This window comes from Diabrotica undecimpunctata, chromosome 2 (genome assembly GCF_040954645.1).
Source record: "Diabrotica undecimpunctata isolate CICGRU chromosome 2, icDiaUnde3, whole genome shotgun sequence".
NCBI lineage: Eukaryota > Metazoa > Arthropoda > Insecta > Coleoptera > Chrysomelidae > Diabrotica > Diabrotica undecimpunctata.
Genome location: NC_092804.1, coordinates 53,881,006 through 53,906,861, shown reverse-complemented (window position 1 = coordinate 53,906,861; position 25,856 = coordinate 53,881,006). Strand labels below are relative to the sequence as shown.

Sequence of the window (25,856 nt, the reverse complement as noted above, 5' to 3'; positions counted from 1 at the left end):
ACAAGTTTGTAGTTATTAGTCGGTTTGTTCCAGAAGACATCTAAATTTTAACAATAACGCACCTATAACTCATAAAAGAAGTGTTGTACTCTTACTGATAGAGCAATTAAGCTAGTTAACCCACAATACCATTCCGAAAATCTGAAAAAATTAAAGATATCTTAGAAAAAATAATTATATATTATAAAAACTTATTGTACCTATCAATAATAATAGTAACCTCACTAACTCAAGCTAATACTACATACCTATCCTTACCATACATTAATGGATTCTCTAAACAAATGCAGAAAATGTTGGAAAAATATGACAGCAATGTTGGACATAAACTGTTAAAAACATCCGTAAAATATTTTTCAAAATTTTAACCCTATGTTACTAAAGATTATCAGTCGGATGTTGTTCATAAAATAAATTGTAAAGACTACAACTCAATATATATTGGGCAAACTCACTAATATCTACATAAGAGGATTGTTACACACAAACATAGTCTACAAACCAACATAAAAATTCTGAAATAATCATAATTGAAATCCAAGACATAAGGAATTAAGAAGTTGTGAAGTGTGTTGGAGATGTGCGATTCGCTCCTGTAAAACTAATATTTATACTGTGGGTGCCGAAAACTTGTTTATGCGCAGTGAACTAGAACATACTCATGAAACAAATTTTAAAAAACAAGATCGGGAGATAGTGAGTATTAGTGTTAAACCTAAAGCAACCGATGACATTTGTGAGAAGTCTTGCAAGACATTCTGTTTTAAGAGAAAATCCGTATCAGTTAAGTACTTTAATAGTCAAAGACATTCACCATATCTATAACACTATTTATAAGAACAGAAGAAAAACTATACCGGTTTTATCAAAATGTAGAACAGACGCTATTACGTCTATAAAAACAATGACTATTAAGACAATAGAAGATGAAAACTTTGTTTTTATTAACGACGATATTGAAGAACTTATCATATTTTCGTGTCTAACAACATATATTGGAAAATGGATATTATATTCCACTTGCTTCTTATTTACTACCAAATAAAAACGAATTTTCTTACCAAAATATTTTTAAACTTTTGCAAATTAAATTCTTAATTTACGATTAAACCTGAACCCAGAAATTATTGTGGCAGACTTTGAAATAGCCATTCACAATGCCATAAGAACAGTGCCTGAACTAACATCAACATAGAGCTAACTGCTTCGGTGGCGCATTGTTTAAAACGTTAATTTACTATAAGAGTTATTAGACTTAAAACTCAATCGTTTTCGAGTCTTACAAAGAGTTTTCGCAAAGACGACGAAGCCCACCTTACTTAGTAACAAGGCATTTACTCAACTACACAAAAAATATTATCCCGCTAATAATCTTAGTAATTGATGCGGTTAATTGAATTCAAAAACATAAACTATAATTGTTATACACACTAATAGATACATTTATTATTGATGAGTGTCTTTAATAATTACTGTTCATGGAAAACTACATAATTTTGAATACAGCCAATTAAAGTAACCTTATAAAAGAAATTAAAGTAACCGAAATAAAATAAATACCTAATAAAAAAATTTCTAATTATTTATCAACAACTACAGCTTCAATTTGACAAGCTCCAAATACCAGATTGGTAACGAAAACGAATATCTGAAAATATGCAAGATGTTGCCTCTAATCTAAACTTTTTATATATAATAAATTAATAGTAATTGAGTTAATTATGTCTTATCTAATTTAACTGCGGACGCATCAATGAATAAATTGTAACTGGGTACTTTGTAAAAGTTTATTTAGCATCTAGTGTGACGAATTTGCACTTTTTTAGAGTAGAACGAGCAAAACATGAAACTACTTTTTTTGAGGTACCTATTAGATGGCTCGTGCACCAAGGCGATATCCAACATGCAGTAGACAACAGCCAACATACGATAAATGTTGCATATTTCATAATAGCGTACATGTGTACAATGTAACATGATATAATGTTCCATATTTCGTAAATAGAATACATGAGCGTACCAATTCTGGAACTTCAGTATTTGAAATGACTTTATAGTACAAGATCCCACTGCAGGATCACTACTTCAATAACTTAGTTCATCAAACTCACATTTTTACATACATTTAAAGTTAAGAGAATACATTGATAATAGATTGCCAGTCAAAAAATGGCCGCAAATTCAATTAATAGTATCTAATAGTTTTTGACAAATATTTTATATTTGTCAGGGTTGATGTATAAAACGCGAATTATCAAAGTTAAATAAGTATATAAGTAAAATAGAATTAGGGCGCAACGACATTGGTTTGATACGTGATAATATATGTAGGTATATTTTTATATATCTATCAACGCATGCTTTAAAAACTCACACAACTGACACTTCAAACCAGTAGCGTTGCGCGCTAGCTGCCTTTTATTTTATCTTTGATACCTTGCGTTTTTAACAGCTATCAACCCTTATTTTCGACCATTTTTTCTCAAGCAAACTTATATCAACATATTAAAATTAAGATATAGTAATAATAGAAAAGTTTCATCCCCACATATATAAAAAGAAATAGGTTCCCGAGTAGAAAAAGACACCAGCGAAAAAAGTTGTTAGTATTTAAAATTACTAGAGTCGGCAATCTAAAAGCACTGGTCGATTAAAAAAAAATAGCTTTAATTTGATATAAAAAATTGAATTAAAAATATTTCCGGATTATAGCTAAGTGATAGTTACTATAGGTAAGTAAGTAAGACCAATCCTAACATATGCAGCGGAGACAAGGACCGATACAAGAAAGACGAAACAACAAATCAACAATATCGAAATGAAAGTATTAAGATCAATAGCGGGCATATCATTAAGAGACAGACAAACCAACAGAAGTATGCGCGAACAATGCAAAATTCAAAATATTAACAGGTGGATAAAAACAAGAAAAAAAAAACTGGAACGAACATGTAAACCGAATGGGACCAGATAGATTAGCGAACATCTGTAAAAACAACAAGCCGTATAGCAGAAGACCCGTTGGAAGGCCGCCAAAAAGGTGGAAAGATAATGTACAGTCAACAACGACTGAAACAGAATAGACGTCAGAAAAAAACGGAGAACGTTCGTCGATATTGGATTCAATCGCTGCTTCAATTTAACATATTGCATAGTCCAGCAACTATATCACTTATCACTAGAACAGTTAAATTTTCCTCCTGAGAAATTTAAGGAATATTGTAGTATCTGGTTCCGTAAATACCTCTGTCACATAACGTGATGAAATTGATAAATTGGGAGAATAAGTTCTTAGGTTATCTAGTTTGTCCGTTTCATGATGTTCAGGAATTTCTGCGATTTGACAATTTACATCATCGAGACGCTGACTATAATCAACCAGTGCTTTTAGATTACCGACTCTAGTAATTTTAAATACTAACAATTTTTTTCGCTGGTGTCTTTTCCTTTTTATATATGTGGAGATGAAACTTTTCTATTATTACTATATCTTATGAGGCCATATCCTTAAAGAATTTTAAACTCTACACGATCAATTTTCAACTTTAGGCTGTAACGGGGAAGAAAGGATATTGAATGTATATTTGGAATCTTAGTGTCTAAATTTCGTATATTCAAAGGGGCAATTTGTTGTGAAGAAGAAACTGTGAAGGAAATTATGAAGGCTGCTTGTATTTTACATTATTTTATATGAAAAAGAGAACGAGAATTATCCACTCCAGTACATTTCGAATATAACAACCCAATGTACAAGTTAATGAACATCTAGATGGATATCGCGAAACAAACAGTGGCAATGAAACTACGAAAACCTCTAGCCAGGAATCCTAGTAGTTTTAAATGGGCTTAAGAGATACGTCATGTTAACCATCGATATTTATTGGATGTTGAGTGTTCCATGTTGCGTAATGGATATCGCCCGGGTGTAGGAGCCCACTTAAACTCAAGTGTGAAGTCTTATGAGATTTTCTACATGTAATGTAGGTATATTTTTCCTATTTTAAATCTAAATCAAAGTCTCACCGAGATAAGCACACGAGGACCGATAAGCACATTCCAAAAAGTTTCGAGTTTCAAATGAAATTCAAATAGAAACCCCAATAAATCAAAGATAATTTGATTACTGCGAATTTATCAAATATACATACATTCGTAATAACTTATTTAATATTGTTAAGACATAGAGAACTCTCTTGACTGACTTGTACCATTCTGTTTTAAGAAAACAACATTCAAAGAAGCAAAAATGGACACCATTATCGACCTGGAAGTAAATCAAAAACTAAAAAATGTATTATAAATCTTATTGTTTATTATATATAAATAATATTTAGATTAGATTGGATTTGGAGATTTGATGTAATAATATGATATATCTATTTAGGAATTAGTTATCTATGAACATAGTTAATAAATATAAGCCAGTGTTTTTATTATTTTCTTTTAACGTGCACAAAATATTTTGTTGATTAGAGTTAACGCAGTTATTTATATAAACCAATTTTTTTTATTTCAGACGGTACGGCACTAAATGTGGTGGATGTGGTCAGGGAATATCACCGACTGACTTAGTGAGGAAACCGAGAGACAAAGTGTTCCACCTCAACTGTTTCACCTGCCTCGTGTGCAGGAAACAGCTTTCCACGGGGGAAGAACTCTACGTCTTGGACGACAACAAATTCATCTGCAAAGAAGACTATCTAAGCGGAAACAAGACAGCTGTGATTACTTCGCATCATCAGGGTAAGTCCTTTTCTCACCTGTTATTCAGAATAGTGTATCTAATGAATAAGTATCTAACAAACCACCCATAGACTTTAAATATTATTGAAGAGATCGAGCAGCAAAGATTTGAGAGTAAGAAAAACGGGGTAATTAAAGTAGTCGATAAAATTCTTACTTTCTCTTTTTCTTGGTTTTAATTATGATCTTGTTCCGTTTCATTTGCTTATTTTTAATCTTTTACTTTTTTAAGTCAAGTCTTAGTGTAGTGTACCTACCAAGATTTTTAACTCCGAATTCCATCAACATGCATCAATGTTCTTGAAATTTTTACAGTAAGTAGGGAATACCTTAAAATACAAAATTTACCCTACGCCAGGGTGCTATTACCTTGAAGGTGGAATCCTCCCAACTGCCAGGTTGGAATCTTCATATTTAAAATAATGTGTATATATGCATGTGTAATAATGTAAAAGAATGGTAGGACAATATATTCTAAGCAAAGAATGTTGTATAGAGTTTTTTCGAAAAATTAATACTTTAAAACTAATTCGGGATTGAAAATTCTATTTTTTTTTTCTATTTTCAATCGATTTTTCACGAATAACTCATTTTTTATTTTGAAGAAACCGCTAATTGATAAAAGATAGTTTAAAATTAAAAAGATTGCTTTTTTTTCTTTCGTTGTAAGCCTAATTCATTCGTCATCATTATCTTTGCCTTTATCCCTAAGCGGGGTCGGCTACCATAATTATATTTCTCCATAAGTTTCAATCTTGGTCACTAGTCATACAAATATCAATTCCATTTGATAACACTTTCTGCCTAAGGGACTAACCCCAGGTCTTCTTTGGTCTTCCTCTCCTACTCCTCTCACGGACCCACAAATCAGCAATTCTCCCTATTGGATGATTAACTTATCTTAGGCGAATTCAGTTGGGCACGAAGTAATATCTCCGTTGGCAGAAGCCCTCAAAAAATCTGTCAAAGATTTACTCCACATAAATTTCTACAGTGCTCTTTGAATCTGTCAAAAATTTGTTCCGCTTTTGGTATCATCATCAGCATCCAGCCTTCATTTATCTCGTAAACTGCTGGACATAGGTTTAACTCCTCCTCCTCTTTAACTCCTCCATTTTTTTGGCGCTCCTTGGTGCTTGGCCTTCATTTTAAAGCCCCTCTTTAACTGCGATTTTGTGCTCTTTGTTGCTAATTTTGGTAATGCTCCTGATGTCGTCAGCCCAACGTGTAGGTGGTCTTCCTCTACTACGTTTGTCTGCTCTTAGCCTCCAATTTGTAATTTTGCTCGTCCATCGTGAGTCATGCATTCTCGCTACATGGTCTGCCTAGTTTCATTTAGTTCCGCTATGCCTTCTACATCAGCAATAGTCGTCCTTCTTCGCAGATCTTCGTTTCCTATTCGGTTCCGCAACGTCACTTTCAGTATAGACCGTTCCATTTGTCTCTGTGCCACTCTCAATTTCGAAGCCATAGTCTTGGTTAGAGTCATAGTTTCCGCCCCATAGATCATGGCTAATTGGTATGTTGGCCTTAAGTGCTCGCAGTTTTCCAAAGGCTGCCCACGCTAAAGTAATTCGTCTTTGGATTTCGCATGTTTGGTTATCTCCACCAGTTTTACTGGTAGAACTGGTGGAGCTTTTGGTATATGGGAGTTGAAAACATAAAATAAATTAAAATTTTGAGCTTTGCTAAATAATCAAACACAAAAAATACGATATAACACAAATAAAAACCGTGTAATATGGAAATATAATACTGGCAATAGTGTTCCTGAAATATAATAGCGTTGATCAGGTTATAAAATCTACTACATTACATTAGGGGTACATTAGAAACATATATAACATAATATATTATTCTCTACATATCTAAGGTCACATACCTTATTCTGCATACCTTACTTAGGTATGTCCTAAAAGTTTTGGCACAAAATTCATTGACTTTAGTATTAACAAATATAAAATACTATCAAGTTGCCTTTGGATTGACGTTTAATTAAAAATAAACTTACTTATTTTAAAATTCCTAATAAAAATAGTAATTGCTATAAGATGCCAAAAGAAAATATCTTCAGAACAATATTGATAAAAATATTTAAATACACGCGAAATGATTTTTAAGATACTAATGATTTCTATTTTTTATTAATTCATGAAATAAATAATCACAATGTGTGATAATTTTTTTATTACAAAAATATTCCAATCAACTGCAGCTTTGACCTTATACCCAAGTATAATATCTAAAGCAATGCATCGATTGTTAAATAGCATCTACAAACATCAACTCCGTAGCGTATCTACACAACAAAGATAATCGCCAAACAGTGAAACATCAAAACACGGGTCCCTTGATCGCTACTTTAGTCGGAGACCGCATAGGGGAGGGGACCGCTCCACGGCATGTGGATCTCGGCGAGAACGTGTTAAGACCCTCCTTCGATGGACCGTCGACCAATAGCAAGTCGTCAACTGTCATCACCCCTCCGGATTCTATACTTCAAGCGTCGGATCGTGGAAGCGCATGTCAACTGATAAAACTCAAGTTTAGAGATATCTAGATCTATGCAGTTGAAAATATAAATAGGAGGAAAGTGGGGCAAAGACGTGATTCGAGAAAATTCGAATCTTTATGCTCTTGTTTCGCAGAAACTTCAATAAAGTGCCACCCCATTAAAATGTACTTTCGACTAGTGCACTCTTTTCATATCAGTTACCAGGAGAGTGGTTTATTGGGCTTTAAAATGTGTAATCAGTATAACCAATTTCTAATACTTGTTAATCTTAACACTGCTTCTTATTTATATTACACCTAGGTAAGTATTTCTATTACCTAGGTATATCAAGCACATTAAGGTTTTATTTTTTATTCTTATGTTTATTTAATATAATACGGTAGGTATTCTACGTGTTTGATGTTAATAAAAAATATTGTTATTTTATCTTTTCTTGGTATTCCTACTATTCGTTATTTCATGGGGAAGTTTTCTTTCCTTTAACAATTTGCATTTTTAAGTAAAATTGACCACGGTAATTGAAATTTTTACCAGATTGCCCAAAACATAGGTACAGCACGCGTTATTTATGGTGAAATGCGCGAAATAATGTAGTTTTACCTTGAGTAACAACTCCTTCGACAGGCGGAGTGATCAGATAAATGTTGCTGGAAGACTTTGTGGGTACCACTATAATATGCGGTCTATAGTCGCGATACTACTATAGCTGTTCTACAGAGGGATACAGTCTATCTGTGCGGTTAAACAACACCATATTCTTTTCTCAGAAGAGGTTGTACACAATAATGGAAGGCAACATACCGTTCGTAGACAAAATTTTTATTACTAATTAAGTAGTAATAAACATTTTCAGGTATATATAATAAACTTTCTTTAATTAGGTACTATTATATAAATAACACCATAACCTTTTCCCAGAAATATTTTCGCAAACAACTACCCCTCTTTTCAAATAAAAGGACCTGGTAGATTTACAACAAATTGTTTAAGTCTTGACTATCAACAACACAATATCTGGAACGAAAATATTGCTGAATGACGTCTACCGAATCGTGATTTTATCAGAGAAATGGCTCGAAATGGTACTGTGGCGTTTTCTCGACAACACCGACTTCTTGACAAAGCAGACGATGCCCAACCTTGTTTGGTAAGTAGTAACCCAGTAACAAGTCACGAAGATATTGAGGTGAAGAACCGAAGCCAGTTCTGCGTTGTCCTCACAAGGGCTGCCAAATAACACAGTCCGGTTGTTACGGTAATGAATTTTTTCATTCTTCTTCTTCAAGTGCCATCTCCGTGGCGGAGGTCGGCAATCATCAAAGCGATTCGGACTTTTGAGACGGCTGCTCTGAAAAGTTCATTTGATGTACATCCGTACCACTTTCTCAGGTTGCGCAGCCATGACATTCTACTCCTTCCTATGCTTCTCTTTCCTTGGATCTTTTCCTGCATAATCAGTTGGAGCAAGGTGTATTTCTCTCAACGTGTAATATGTCCGAGATATTCCAATTTTCTTGTTTTAATTGTATTTAAAATTTCTATTTCTTTACTCATCTTTCTCAGAACCTCTTTGTTTGTGACGTGATATTTTCAGAATTCTATACACCCACAGCTGGAATGATTCCAGTTTTTTCATTGATGTCGCAATCAAGGTCCAAGATTCCATTCCATAAAACCAAGTCGAAAAAACATAGTACTCCGCCAACCCAAACCTTAGTTCCAATTTTAAATCCTTTGTACATATAAACATCTGTGGAGTTAATCATCGTTCCCAGATATGCCTAATTGTCCACTCGTTCGACGTTGGTTCCGTTTATTAGAAGCTTCTCGTTATTTCTTTGAGTTTTCGGTATTCTTATAAATTTCGTCTTCTTCTTGAAAATCATATCATACTCCGCTATTTTGGTCACCAGTCTCTGAAGATCTTCAATATTTTCGGCTAAGATCACAGTGTCATCCGCATATCTAATGTTGTTAATGAGAACTTCATTTACCTTTATTCCAGCTGTTTCAGCCTCAAGCGCTTTTTCAGGATCTTTTCGGAGTAGGCATTAAAAAGAATTGGCGACAATACGCATCTCTGTCTCGCTCCACGTCTAATTTTAATCTCTTCTGACAGCTGTTCGTTAACACGTACTTTTGCTCGCTGTTTATAGTATAGCTTAAATTTGATATGATCCTGAGGTCGTTGTAGTCAATCTTCTTTGATTTCAGGACATTCATTAATTATTCATGTCGTACTTTATCGAATGCTTTATAATAGTCAATAAAACATGCGTATATACCTTTATAGACGTCCAGGCATCTTTGTATCAGTATATTAATTGAAAAAAGAGCTTCACGCGTTCCTAGGCCTTTGTGAAAACCAAATTGTGTATCATTAACGTTATGTCCAATTTGTGATATATTCGGTTATGGATGACTTTTAGTACATGAACTAATGGTTCGGTAATTGCTGCATTCATTTGCATTTTTATTTTTGAGGAGACAAATAAAAATCGACGTTAACGACTCTTTGGGTAATACGCCTGAACTATAAATTTGGTTCAAGAGTGTCACTAAAACATCAATGTGCTTCTCATCTAGAATTTTTAGGATTTCTATAGAAAGCATGTCAGGTCCAGGGCTTTTCTCACTCTTCATTGTTTTTAATGCGTATTTATACATTATAATTTTTTCATTACATCGATCTAAATAACAGGATCAATTGGAAGCTGTACCTGTGATATTTTGGAAATAATATATTTCTTCGTGGAAGATTTTTCATTAACCACGACAGTTCATCTAACGGGATAATCAGCGAATACGGTAACCGACTGGAACAACATATGCCGAGAAGTTTGTATAGCCATCGTATCGAAAAGACACCGTAACAACGAGGACGCATACTGGAAGGAGATGGAGCTGCAGAATCGGAGGACAGCGATGCTGAAGTAAAAAACCAACGGAATCACGGAGCACGGTCGACAGCTCTTGGGTGTTCAAATTGAAAAATGGGACAGACCGCCGCCATTTTTTCCTCGAGTGGATGGACAGGGCGACTTTAGTTCCTATTATCCAAAGGTAAAATGCAGAACCAAAGGCACTGCATATATCCTGAATCAGGACCTTACACATAGGGGATCGTGCGGTCTTGGTTAGATACAAAGATACACATCATGAAGAAAATGTAGCACCGCGAGGAGTACCGCGACAACATTTCCAGTCTCATTTGGATGACTATTGCTTATGTATTCTGCGGATAGATGAAGAAGACCTGTTTCTTGCATTTTTTAAGGGACGTCAGACAGGTATATACGTAGATAGGCGATTTTTTAAATTCTTGATTCGGGTGCCTGTATAACTTTTTTAAGCTGAAATCACTGTTTGACTGCTTTTCCCTTTAATTAAAATGAATGAATTCTTTCTTTAATAATAATTAGGCTGTATCCTTTTGTTAATAATTAGGTTACATATATTTTTTTTTCTTAATAGTTAGGTGCATTTTTTTGTAAATTATTCATTTACATTTATTTTCCTTCAAAGGTTAATTACTTGTGAACAAATATTTTTTTTCTACAAGAGTTTTCTTGCATTTCATTATTTCCGTAAATAGTTCAGGAATTTTTAGATTGCGATTAGTAGACCGCAACCCTTGGGGTAGACTGCATACTATGTTAGTACTACTTTGGGTGACACATGTAGCGGTTTAAAAGATTTGCTAACTAATATAGAAAAACTCGGTGCTATCATCGTCAACCAGAAAGCGTTGTCTTTACTTACTGCGGATCGAAGGCAAAAACAAATTCGTAAGTTCGAGTAGTATATGTAGTGAGTGGACAGTAAAAAAAGTTTTAAGGAGAGGTATCTGACTGCAAGGAAAGCTACAAAACTTATTTCATCGTGCCGTCAAGCACGCATGAATTTTGTCATAGATCATTCACAATTTACCTCATAGTAAATGAGGTCTGCTTTGGTCTCTGATGGGACTTAAATATTTCTTTACGTAAGTGACCGAAAAAAATAGTGTACAGAAAACAAGGTTAGAGCTTTGCAAATTGCTGCAATAGGATGTAAACGTTTAAATTAAAGCATGGACATGCCTTGATTTTTATCATCCATACAGCCGGTAACTGCGATAGAAGAAGTTTAAAAGGCGTTCGGTATATGGCGAAAATTCTGGCAGTTTATGTAGTAGTTAAGTACACTTACACCCTTACAGATGATATATTGGAGAAAAATTTTATATTGCAAAGCCCCACAGTGCTGAAATTGTCCTATAGGTAACTACTTCATTGCAAAAGGCAATTTTTAGGTCATATAGTGGTCGGCATGTAGTCCCATCCAAAACCCGATAATATTATTTAATTATATAATAAAAAAAATGGCTACAATTGTTTGTACAAATGTACCTATTCTTATTCTATATATGTATGTATCGTACAAACTATTTATATATCTTGTCTTTGTCAGGTCCCATTCATTAGGTATAACTGAGATAATAATAATATAATCGATAAATAAGTATATTACATTTTATTGGCTATTTAAATATACAATAGACCAGCGATTTATTTACTATACGTTAATGAAGATATTAAATTTGATGTAATAGTTTGGCAATAACACATCTTGCAAGCCTGACAATTATAAACAACATCTGCATAGTTCTCAGACATAGTTTTTATATTAGATGTCTTTAATTTGAAATGGCTTTAAAATTAAGTAAAAAATAAATTACATGTGATATAGTGTAGTTAAATTTTAACAGATTTATGTTCTGTGCCTAACGCGGATAATTTCTAATCTATTTTTGTTAAAAAAATTGACATAAAAATACTGTACAAAATCTCAAAAATTACAGTTAAACGCAAAAAATGTTCCATTTACCAACATTCATCTTCTTCTTTATATTCTTCTCCTATCAGAAACTGGATATCACTAATGTAATTTTGTTTACAATTGTTCTAAACAGTTCGTTTGTGGTGCAACCAAACTCCTATTTTAGCTACATTTCTTTGCAGCCTGGATTTTGTCATCCTTCGATGTTTCCGTATGTTATCAACATCATCGCTTCGATAACTTTTTTTTATAACAATTTTTATTTAGGTCCATTTATGGCACATGTCACCTTTTGTTTTTTTACACATTGCACACATGAAAAATGTCAAAGGAATACCACTATCACTCAACTTTTTTCAATAAAAACACTTTTTTGTTAATACTTTTATTTTAAAACTTGTTCTCTACAAATCAAGATACTGGATGGAAATAAATCTGTCAATTGCACTGTTTTATTAAGGCAAAAGTGACAGCGCCTCAAATTCGTACGATAATTGCTTCAAATTGTAAAGTAAAACTGCTTCAAGACATTATGTCTGTATTTACTTTAAAATTGTACTAAAACATGATTATTAACCGCAACGATAGTTATAAAGCGTCTGCATTTACACATGTTCAAACCTTTTAAGTGCAGTGAATATGATTAGGCAAGCTGATGTTGTACATCATTTTGACGTGACTAGTAGCGTGATTTCGCGATTGTGTCGTGGATATGAACAATTTGGTAATGTTGCTGAAAGACATGTGCAACTCCTGTACTACTGCTCGACAATATCGGTACGTGGTAGGATTAGCTCGTCCAAATGTGCATATTACTCCAAGTGAACTCTGTGGACCTTAGAAAATACCCACAACAATATTGTATGTGATCAAACTTAAGGAATAGATTACATAAAGCTAGCCTGTACGCCAGATGTTCTGATTGAGATTCCTATGTTACTGGAAATCGTGGACTTAAGACTGAAGATTAAAATGGGCAAAACAGCATGTGCAATGGAGCTTACAAGAATGGAGTTCTGTGTTATTCACACATGAAGCTAGGCTTTGTCTCTATCCTGAGTCAAGATGAGCGTGATTTGCACTTGTATTTTTGCACTACAAAATATTATTGCTTCTGGCTTTTGTTGATTTTTTTGATCAGTTTTCACGTCTTGATCCTATTTTTTACTGCTTTATCGCTAATTAAAAAGTTGCACTTATAAAAAATTGATTAACAAATACATCCAGTGTTAGGTTGCATTATTTTATTTATTATTAAACTATACATAAGACTTTTCGCTTGAATTGAAAGAATATCGCGGTTGACAATTCGAGAAAGTCAAAATTTCCAAAAAGCACGTTCCTCTTGCCGCTACCGGATCATCGGCGTATCGGTATCCTTCGTTTTTCTGGTTCAAAAAATTTTATGGTTAATTTCTACAAGTAGTTCCGGTCTATAATAAACCTACCTCAGCATTTGCGGTCGCACCAGCGAGAGGTCCACTGCTAACGAACTGAAAAATGTAAACTGTAAAATACTTTACTTTCCTCTCTGGTTTTTGGTTTTAGAGATGATAAAAATAAAGTTAGCGGTCGAGAACGCTCGAACCGTACCATCGATCATTGCCTATAAAAAGGTTGAGACCTACTTTGTAGATTTTTTATATAAAAGATTTATCAATTGACTAGGTGTTTTATTACTTTCTTATAAAAATGCTCTTTTATGAAGATAAAGCTAAAACTATGACATAAACTTCCTTAAATAATTACGAACTTTAAATAAATAAACCATATTGATGTGATATGTATCAATACATTAAAAATTAATTTCTTTTCTATTGTCTAATATTTGTCAAATTTATTTAGTAGGTACTATGCATATTTTTCAACGACAGTTCGAGTGGACTGGCCCTGTTACTTTCATTGTATACCATAGGCCCAAGAAATAGCAAATTATCCTGCTTTACTCCCAATCTGCACTAGCGGTATGAAGGAAGGCCATTATTGTTATATTTAACGTTAAAATAACTAAACTTAACTTATATTTTTATCGTTAACTTTAACGTTAACCGTACTTTACATTTACTTTATTTCTTAAACTCTTATTCAACAGAAACATTTGTAAAATAATGTCTAATCTATCACCGTATTACACATCCATCGGCCTCGACCGCCTCGATTTATTGCGAATTATATTTCGTATAATCGAGGATCCGTTTTGCATTTTATACTACTCCATTTTACTCACTTCAAAGTGAGTCTTCCAGACTACTGAAACATTGAGCAAATTTAGTTGCTAAATAAGTCAAAGATAGCAAAACTAAAGCAGATAATAATTATAATGTTTTAATAACTCATTTTTTTAAACATCTTAACATCGTATCTGGGCCACATACTTCGAAATGATAAATACTTACTCCTACACGTCATCATGCAAGGGAGAGTAGAGAGAAAAAAAGAAATCTTGGCTGAGGAATATCAGAGATTAGACTAACCCCAGTGTTAAACAGATATTTCACGTTGCAAAAGATGGGGAAGCGTTTAAAGAACGGATCACCAACCTTCGTTAGAAGACGGCAAAATAAGAAGAAGAATAATTCAGTGAAGCATAATAGTTAATCAGATTAAATTTTGTTAGATACATTGATATTCGCCACTGAGCAAAATGTCTATGTTTGTTAATTTGTTATGATGTCATTACATGCATGTCAAGAAAGCTTAGACAGTACTAATTAAGACCTTCAAGTATCTGTTGACTAATTGTCACTACTAAGAGCTTCTTTGACTAAAGTCTAAAGTGGCTGTAAATGTTTTTGATGGCAGATAGCTACATATTATTTTTTTTTTAATTTTGACATCTGTGGCGATGATAAATTATTGACTAAAGTTTGAAACTTTTCAAATGATACTAAAGATAGCTGATTTTCTATTTTGCATGCTTGTAATACTTCTATGAATTTTATTTTATCTTGATTTAAACTGTATTTAGATTACTGGGATTACTCAGTAAACTAGACACTTATTTATGCAGTCATAAGTTGGTATTTGCAAAATTATATATAATCCGAGAAAAGGATACATTTCCTTATTCGAATCTCTTATATTCTTAACTCAATAATCATTTGCTACCACTAATTCTCTCCAGGAACTTTCTATTTCTTCGAGATTTCAATGATAAACCGTCCGCTGCAAATCTGTTTGATGATGATATTTGTATATTATCAAAAAAATGCAACGTAATTCATTCTAAATAAAGTATCATTCAAATTATATACATCGTTTTATCGGACTACCATATCTATCTGGTCGACATTATCAGCGTTAGATCCACAATGCCATTATGGAATCACGACAGTAGATGCCACTATTATAAAAATTGCCGTATCTGATACTCCTTTCACTTAAAATTACCACTTACGTATCTTTGTGCTGGTCTGCGGTAAGAACAAATAATAACAATAATAATAATGGGATGATTATACGAGATAGAAGCCGTGTTTTGAAAGAATCACACAGACACCTTTACATGGTCGTCGCATAAAACAGACCAGTACTCGCAATTTTTGAAAATTAGACCAATGCTAGACTTTTCTTTAGGTAGATCTTCTTAACTTAATTTAAATAATTATTCAAGAGAGTTGGGTAAAATTGACAATAAAAAATGTGGCCAGGCTACCAAAACAAGAAGACACAAATTTTGAAAAAAAACTGGCTAAGACACACCTAAGCTAAGTTGAAGGATTTAAAAGACAAAGGACCGTTTAAGCTGCTGGTGCAGGTTGTAAATTTTTTAAAATTATGTGGGCTATAGATGATATACAAGTGGATATGATACACCAAATATGCCAAAGAGTAGTAGACATTCATGAGGCCTGAGAACTGGACGAAATCAGTATTTATTGCTATACAAAAAACCTGAGATCTAGATTCATGTAGCAATGATTGCATAATAACACCGACTACACGCTGCATCAAAATACTAAATAGGATGGAACCTTTTGAAGCGAAGAAGCTTTAATAATGGCGTTGTATTAATTTTTTAACATTAGTTGTTAATAAATTTATTTTAAACTATACTCAAATTTTGTTTTTGACATTTTATTTAGTTTATATGATAATTAAATTTACTATCAAATGATATTTATTCATATTTTATTATTAATTTCATATTTAGTCGGACTTTGACGGGTCTGTCGGAAGTACTAAAAATTACTTTTAGTCCATTCGTCAGATATTTATTTTGACCTCTAAATATCATACGAACCAGCTGAATGTTGTTAAGAATCTCAATTTTGGGACTAGAGTGAGCCGATCTCTCAGAAACAACTCTTGAAGTGACCGGAGATATTAAATGTCACTTACGCGCGAAATCAATAGACTACCTAAGCTCTGACGTCACAATGGGCAAGGGTTTTAAAAACCTTTCCAAATATTTCTAATTTGTATGTATTTGTCACATAAGAAGTTAGAAATATTGTTTTTATTTAATCGTTTGAAGAATAAATAAGGACTTTTGGTTATGGACATTCATTCTGTGCGATTGGTAATATTTGTTGTTCGTGAATTTGTGAGGTAAGAATATCAAACGAGTAAGATATTTTTCTATGAATGTTCATATTTTAAGGTTATGTTATGGTTTGATTAAAACTTTAATTATTTTTTACTGTATTTCAAGGTACTTTGTTGTTGTTTTTATCGGTGTTATTTTAAAATTAATCAATAACTTATTGAATTTATTTACGAATTTAAAATTATTTAAATTAATGTTTTAACCTTTTTTAAGTGCTAGTGATTTTATTCCCTAAAAGACTAAATATATTCGTTTTCTCGAAGTTTATATAGTTAATAGTAGATTTGTTGTCATTACTGAAAAATTCAGTAGTACTGGATATCTTTAACACCTGTTTACTAGCCTTTATATGCCCAAACCTAAAAAATAAACTCAAAATCTATTACAACATTCAAAAAACATTTTTTTTAAACACTCATTATGGCAATTTGATAGAAAGGTTTCTATAGAATGTTATATTACAACTAAAACTACGAGAAAACGAATTTCTTTAGTATTTAACAGGATAAAATCACTGGCAACGGAAAAAGAACAAAACATTTTAAATATTTTTTATCTCATAACTCATAAATTCAATGATTTATTGATTTATTTTGAAAAAACCCTGATAAAAATAACAACAAAATACCATGAAATACCGTAAAAAATAATTAAAGTTTTTATTATACAATAACATAACCTTAAAATATGAACATTATGATAGGACTGGCAAACTTTTTGCATCTTTTTTGGGTTCCCAAAATTGACAATCAGCAAAATTCAGCTTGTTAGTATGATTTTTAGAGGTTCAGTGGCATTTTCGTCTCTGACGACTGGAATATTAATTTTAAAAATAATATTTTAATTTTAAAAATACAGAAAACAGAGTATGAAGCTTCGTGCTAGTCTATAGTACCACCTACTGTAGCAGATCTTTTAACTGCCAGAAATTGCAAAACAAGCAGGTTTTGTCTCGAGACGGGGTACTATGGAGCAAATATTAAACGTACATTAGATTATAGAAAAATACAGAGAATTTAACTTCACATCGTATGTGTGCTTCATTTATTATAGTGAAGTTTTTGATCTCGTGAACTAGAGAAAGAAGTGGCAAATTATCTCAAACGGAAGTGTCGTATTACTTGATAATAATCTGTACAATAGCCACTATATCATAGTTAGAGTTAGCTATTGCATCAAATGCTAGTATTTTGTTCATTTAGTCTGCTTAGTGTTGGATCCGATAATAGGTTACAGAATAGATAATAGAATACAGGTTAGGATTCCCTGGTGCTTAATGTATGTTGATGTTGTAGTGTTAGTAGGAAATGCAAAAAATAATTTAGAAAAAAACTGGAAAAGTGGAGATAATCATTTGAAGAAGAGGGTTTAAAACTAAGCCAACCAATTGGCTGGTATCAATCATTGGTATCTAATGTCCTTTTTCGAGCAGGGATTTGTATGGCCCTATAAGTAAAATCCTAGAACATTGGCCTCGTGTCACAAGATTTTTAAAATTTATTATGTTTATCATGTAATGTAAAGGTTATTTTACATAGATATGTGGCTAGTTTCAACTACTTTTAAGACAAGAATAACTTCTTCATTTATATTATGCAATTTTCTATGATTGCTCTATTTTTTAAATAAACTGTAGACCAATTTATACCTCTCTCTTGATTTTAGCGACAATAATTCATAACGTTTTAACAGCTTCACTAATCTCATGTGGAATCAATTCAGTGTCACTGATTTCCATTTTTTGAAATTAAAAAGTGAAAACTTTCGAGTCTTGTACAGTATGTTAAGTTTTAAATTAGATATATACCCTATAAATGGAAACACTGCGCGTCGTCGACTTTTCGCGAACCTCAGTTGACCCGTCGCCAATAATTTGTCATTATACCGTGGTTGTTTAAAGCAATAACAGCGTAGATTTTCAATTTATTTTTGTAAACAACATGCCTGTTTATACGCCCGTAGGAAAGGTTCAAATAATAAAATGGTGGTAAAGTTACCACTGTAAAGGTGGTAATTCTGGACAACAGTGTGTAGATTTATTTTCTGTGTTTTTTAAGGGGAGACCAAGTCCTTGCGTTCAGTCAATTTAAAATATTGTTAAAACTTTTGAGAGTTGTTATTGCCTCAAAAATTGCAGAAAATGTTACGCTCAAGAAGTGTCACCAGAAAAGTTTAAGGAAAGAGAATAACGGGAATCGACGTAGATTCAATACGTTGAAGTAGAAGCGTTGCTAGAGAGTTAGATATCAGAAATGTTACTGTAACCAAAGTATGTAAAAAGCACGGTTACAAGAATTTTAAATATTCGAAAACGCAGCAGCCTTATCCAGACGACTACTTTCGAAGAATGGATTTTTGTGAAACTCTAATAATAAAGGCTAATGATGAACCAAATTTTATTAAAAACCTTTTATTCATTGATGAATCTTCTGTTTCAACACAATCCTTTCATTACGAGGTATTGGGCGCGGGAAAACCAGTACAGAAGTGTTGTTTACCGGTTTACCGAACTTAACATCCTCAAAAAGTTAACGTCTGGACTGGCATTTTAGGCAGTCTGCTATTCAAGTGGCAAGAGCCACTTGAATAGTAGAGTTTACCTCGATTTGTTACAGAATCATGTTCTTCCCGCTATTCTCAATCTTTCTGATGTAAATCGGGCAAATTTTTGGTTTCAATAAGACGGCTGTTTAGTTCACAACGCTCGAATAATTAGGGAGTACTCAAAAATACTTCCCCGAATTGAGTTATCAGTGGATCAGGCGATATTAAGTGACCTGCTCGATGTCCAGATCTTACACCTATGGACTTCTTTTTTTAAGGACATTTAAAAAGCATCATCTACGATCATTTTGAGGCTAGAGCCCAAAATTTTGATGAATTAAAAACCGAATAAGAGAAATCTACAATTCTGTTACAGCAGAAAATCTTTCATCTGTCCGCAGAAGTTTTTATGACAGATAGAGATATTGTTCAGCCGTAGAAGGTCAAATATTTGAATTATTTTTGTAGGGCATAAAGAATTCTTATTTTATTAGGATTTATTTTTTAATTTCAATAAGAGTATATTTTTTGTTTTAATCTTTTTAAAGAAATACACTTTTATTTTTAATTTAACTACAAAAAATTGTATATCTTATGCATTGTTATGTGTTACTAAATGGTTTTTGTTTACTCGTTTTCTGTCTAGGTATCGGACGGGACCGGAGAATTACAATTAAGTAGATCGGAGAGGCAATGTTGTCGATTTTAGCGCTGTATGTAATGTGTAATATCTAATTCAATACTTAACGTACTGTATGACAAGCACTGTTATAATAAAAATACAAGTTGATATTATTGTTAAGACAGCCTACGTAGATACCCAAAATTGTTACAAAATTGGAAAAAATCGTCCTGAAAATAGCTGGTTTCGGTACGATTTGTGTAAAATGGAACTTTCGATTTAATAAATCATATCGAAAGTATAGTTTTCGGGACGGCTGTAGAAAAAATTGTTTTTCTTGGAGAAACTTTTTATTACAACAGACCAAAAAAAGCAATTTAAAATATAGATCTAAAAAGTTCAGCATTTTCATAATTTTTTTATCGTTTTGTAGTTTTATTACGAGGTATTTTTGTCAATGATGACTCACCATCAATATAAGGTATACAAAAGAATAATTCGCTCCCGTCATACTTATTTGCTTTAGTTAAATAAGTTTTGTCTGGAAAGTACCAGGATAGTTGAGCCGTCTCTGTTTCATGCTTCGCTCGATTGGAGGCCGCCAGTATTCTTATTTAAGTCGACGATGCGGTACGTAGGTACTGGTAGGTAATACACTGTGTAGGTAACTATCTCTTCGATATGCGATGGCAAGAACATTACAAAACAACGACTAAATAAAAACAAAAAGAGAAAAGGATATGAAGAAGTTAGGGAATACACGGTACTTCTCATTTCTCTTCTCATGTTTTTTTTTCTTTCGACCTTCATGCTGTTTTTAAAGCGTGCAATTCGACAGTCATCGTTATGATGAGTGAGCGCCGATGTTTTCCAGTCGGTCACTATTAACAGAGGTTCTCAAACAAAAAGTCTATTTTGTTTTTTTTACCACGTAAGAACATTTATGTACCGAAGGTATATAGCAGATCTAGATATCATATTAGTCATAAGAAATTAACAGGCTAATGCAAATCCCAAACGCGGAATTTTTTAATCAATTAAGCAGAAGCATAACCTCATTTCCTTGCTTTCTATTCAAACAAATAATTCAGCTATTTAGTGGTGCTCATAATGTTGCAATTTTTGTGCATATATACATACAAAAATAAAAATAGGATAAAAACTAAACGGACTATTGGACAGCCAATATATGTATATAAGCAAATATATAAGTAAATAAGAGCTATTCAGAAAATGTAATGTTTCATAAATTTATAGTTTCAAATAAAGTTTACATTTAAAAATCAAATACAATTACCGGCAGTGAAACGTGCTACCCAACAGACTAGTCAAATGGTGAATATAAGGCACTAATGTCATTTGCGATGCACAGTTTAAATTATTAATATCGCCGTCAGCATACATGTTTTCTCATTTCTGATTAGAAATTCGAGCTCCGGCAACATTATGACATGTTTAGTCCCATATTGAGGCCTATCGGATAACGTTACGTCGGTGGTAACTCGAACACTAAAATACTAGATTCTGCGTCAAATTTCCCACTACAGAAGGGTGGGAAATTTAATCGTACTATGCCATTCTTAATGTCTTCTAGTGCGTTCTACGCCACTCTCTAGAAAGCGTCTTACAAAAATTTGTTTCTGGAAGATAGCTTTATTTTTAAAGGAAGATAACTGTTTAGTTTAGATAAACGTTTAGAGGCAGAATGGAGATCCAACAATGTGTACAATTTTTACATTCTCTATGTGATCTCTGTATGTATAGCGTTAATAGAACTTTTAGGTCCATTCTTGGTTAGATAATTTCTATCGTTTGATCAAAACATGATCTTCTAAAATATTTTCAATGTACATGTCAGTTGCCATTCGTCCAACTACTTCCACAAGTTCGGTATGTCCTTCCCAAAAAAATACCGCTCCATACCACTTTGCTGCCACCACCAAAAATAACGCTCTGTATGAGGTTATAACTAGCATACCATTCGCCAACTCTTCTGTAGACGAAGTTTCGTCCATGTGGTTTGCATAACTAAATTCTCGTTTAATTTATGAGCAATACATTTTTCACAGCAGTACTCACTGCTCGATAGTCCATTTAACGTTTCTTCTTCTTCTTCAGTGCCTTATCCGGTCCGGATGTTGGCGATCATCAAGGCTATCATGGTTTTGTTGACTGCTCTGCGAAACAGCTCCGCTGAGGTCATCCCAAACCATTGTCGGAGATTTTTCAACCACGAGATACGACGGCGTCCCGGTCCTCTTCTGCCAAATACTTTACCCTGCATAACAAGTTGAAGAATTCGATATTTTTCTTCGTTCCGCATCACGTGGCCGAGGTACTCAAGCTTACGTTGTTTAATTAAATTAAGCACTTCTTTTTCTTTTGTCATGCGCTGTAGGACCTCAGCGTTGGTGACATGGTCCACATAAGATATTTTTAGTATCCTTCTGTATATCCACATCTCGAAGGCTTCGATTCGTTTTTCAGTGGCTTGCGTCAGTGTCCAGGCTTCAACTCCATATAGTAACACTGGAAGAACGTAGCACCTCACTATCCGCATCTTGGTTCCCAAACTGAGATCACTGCAGCACAGCAAGGATCTCAACTTAATAAATTTAACGTTTCCAATTAAAATATTCCATATTTTTGTCCATGAGTGTATATGGTCGTTGTTCACTATCAGGTTTTCTTGCTCATCTTTTAAATTCATTTTTCTTTCCTGGTATCGAGTTTGAATGTATTTTACCTCTTTGTAGAAATTTTGTATTTCTTTTTTCCTGTAATTTTCTTTTATAGGCTTTACCTTATTATCCACATACTTTTTTTTCCGCGACCTTGGGATTTGCTTTTATTTTTTTCGTTGTTCGGTATACCTTTCTAGGTTGTCTTATTTTTGCGACCACAAACATTTTATTCTTCAATCTGATTTTTTTCCTTTGCTGAGAGTTGGTTGTTACCACTCGTTGGACCAAGTCAATTTTTAGAGCTAGAAAATGTTCCCGTAAAAACGTAATCCTTTATCATCGACCTTGTGTCATAATGTTTATTACTTTAATTATGTAATTTGAGGGTCATCTAACGTACTTATGTGGCCAGTTTCAAATACTATTTAGACGTTGTTTTACTGAGGATGGTGCTATAGTACTGAAAATGACATTCGTCATCGAACCAGTGGTTTATTCTAAGTCTTCTCATTCTTGGTTTGTTCTTCAACGTGGCTTCCCTTATATTGTTTGTCATTTTCAAGAACTTTTGGTGTATGTTACTCGTAGTAGCACTATATTGTTTGGCATAGCTTTCTTGTATATCCTTTTGGTAACCCTGTACTAAATTAAATTTTCGCAGCTCTTCAACATTATTTAGGTTGCACTTTCTTCTTTTGTTTTATACGTTTCTTATATTGCTACGATGTATATTTTATATTTAAGTTTTTTATCAGGTTAGTTAAAGCCCCCTCTTCATAAACCCCTCGTACATTCCATGTTGCAATGTTTAGGTTACATACCTAAACATTGGTTATAGGTTATTCTTAATTTTTGTTACCGTCAGCTCTTAGTTCCTTGCCTTTATTTACAATTTACTCTAATGTGTGTTTCTTTTTCGGTCATGTCATCGTTGATGAAGATCTTTTCTCCTCTAAGAAATCTGAGCTTGATTTTTTCTTTCATCACCTTGTTTTTTGCCATAATCCTTAGTTTGTGCCAGACATGTATTATTTCTTAGCTTCATTGCAGATTCTATTTCGACACCCTCTTTTAAGTGCTTTTGGTAAAATCTTTTATGTTATTTTTTAAGAGTGTTTCATCTGTTGCCACTCTTGGTAGACCCGTAATTACTACGTTATTTCTTTTCATCTGTTTTTTAATTCTTTCTAGTTTGTTTTTAACGTAGGGTAATTTGTTTTTTGTTTCTATGTGATATCCCATTGTAAAATTTTATTTTGTTAAATTTTACTTGATTATATGAAAATTTCAAAACATTTTCACTTTTCCTTAAGTAATCTTTAAAGTCAAATTCAAGATTTCAAGATTCAAGTCATCAAGATTTTTTATTTTTTTTTAACCATTCTCTGCGCATATGTTAGTATTTAATTATGAATAATCTCCAATTGATTATCTGCGTATGGTACGAGAATTTATTAATTCCTGTGCTTTTTTGATCTTTCGTTTCATATGTTAATTCTTTCAATTCAAAGTTTTCTATTTATCGAGAATATAAATACATAAAATATATTTTCTAGCACATGCAATATTTTTGAAGATTTCTTCGGCTGAGAAATTTTACCAAAATCTGTTTTATTATTATTCAGCTTCAAATTGAAACAACAACTTACTTCACATTACAAACACTATAAGCAAGCCTAGGGCCTCATTAAAATTACATACATAGTACTTTGAAATGAGAACAACAGGGCCACTGCAGAATGAAAGAAGAAAATGAAGAACTATGAAAACAAAGAATACTCTTTTCTTCTTACAAAGACAGGCTAGCGTGTAAATGATTATCTAGAACACCAAAGATAAAAATATACATGGCAGTAATCCAAGCATCAATGATCTATGGGGCAGCGGTGTTCAGCTGGAAGAATATAGAAAAACGGGAAAGGTGGGAAAGAAAAATGCTACGTAGGATATATGGTGAAACCAAAAATAACGACGATGTATTGAGAATAATCATGAGTAGAGTGATGGTTGGGTTACACAATTAGCTGGGAATAGTTTTAAAAAAGTGAGCCCAGAGATTGCGATGGTTAAGCCATACTACCGAATAGACTTAAATAGATATAAACAGAAAATATGGATGGAACGAGGAAGGGGACAAAAAAAGGCCAAAAATAAAATGACTGGTAGTTAGATGTAAAAGCTGATATTCAATTTAGACTGAACTCGAAATAACCTGAACATATAAGCCATAGTTCTAGAAACCTGAAGTGCTAAGCTCAGTTATATGGTATAATAAATTTGTACAAATACTGCATTATCAGTACTTTATAACATTTATTCAATAACTTATGATTAGGCTATTCATGTATATAAATTATCTTTCCTATCATAATAATATATAAGATACATTTTTATTGTAATTATAATAAAATACAGTAACAAAAATTATTGTATCATTAATACAAGTGTAAAACTAATCTGATAATACACTGAACATCTAATTTACTTTAGTTGCATTTTTAATGACAGGTATACACGATTTGATTTACGATTCCAAACATTGACGTTTGGAAAAATCAGTTTGTCAAGCCGCATCCGATTCCCACAATACCCCTTACTAGGCGTGAATATCGCCCGATATTCACTTCTCCATTAGTTTTGAGCGCTGATCATGGTGTACCTCGCCACCTGTAGCGTAGATAATACGCATCAAAAACTATCAGAAACTATCAACAGCCCATTTTAATTAGATTTTTTTATTCTAAATATATCTGGAGAGGCGGATGGTCGTCCGCAACCTACCCATAATCAAAGCAGCACAAACGAAACAATAAAGAAGTTTGACAATGGAGCATCGTGAGGCAAATTGAGTTCCTACTGATCGTCTTAATGATTTGTATTTTATGTTTTGGGTGGTGAATACACCAGTGGCACTAAACAAACAGAAGACATTTAATGTACCATAGATGTAACAACAGAATAATTTTTCCTTGATTTTTTTCTTCATTTACTCGAAGACAAACTTTGAGATAAACCTCAATAATGGCGATGTATTATTTATCAGCAACAATATGTGACAAACAGTTTAAATATTGTTCTGAAGCTATTTTCTTGTGGCATTTTAAATTAAATACTATTTAAATGGGAATAAGCCACAATTAAAGGTTAAAATACGTTTATTGACGTTTCAATTTCCACTTCGGAAATCGTTCTCAAAATACAAACATTAGTAAATTAAACAAATTTTGTTTAATTTACTAATGTTTGTATTTATTCGAGGCTTATTCGAGGATAACAATATATGCCACATCAAATCAGGTCCCAGGAAGTGATTCTTTGTTTTAACAAAACTACAAGCTAAAAACAACATGAAGCAAATAATGAACAACGAGATTTAAA

General features: G+C 33.0%; 1 protein-coding gene across 1 annotated transcript in view; it reads left to right on the top strand.

The window, feature by feature from the left end:
• Window positions 1–25,856, top strand: part of Lim1 (LIM homeobox 1) — a 207,571-nt gene that overhangs the window by 58,766 nt on the left and 122,949 nt on the right. The window contains exon 3 of the mRNA XM_072522896.1: window positions 4,517–4,743. Coding sequence (XP_072378997.1) covers window positions 4,517–4,743 — 227 coding nt within the window. The remainder of the gene's footprint in view (window positions 1–4,516; window positions 4,744–25,856) is intronic.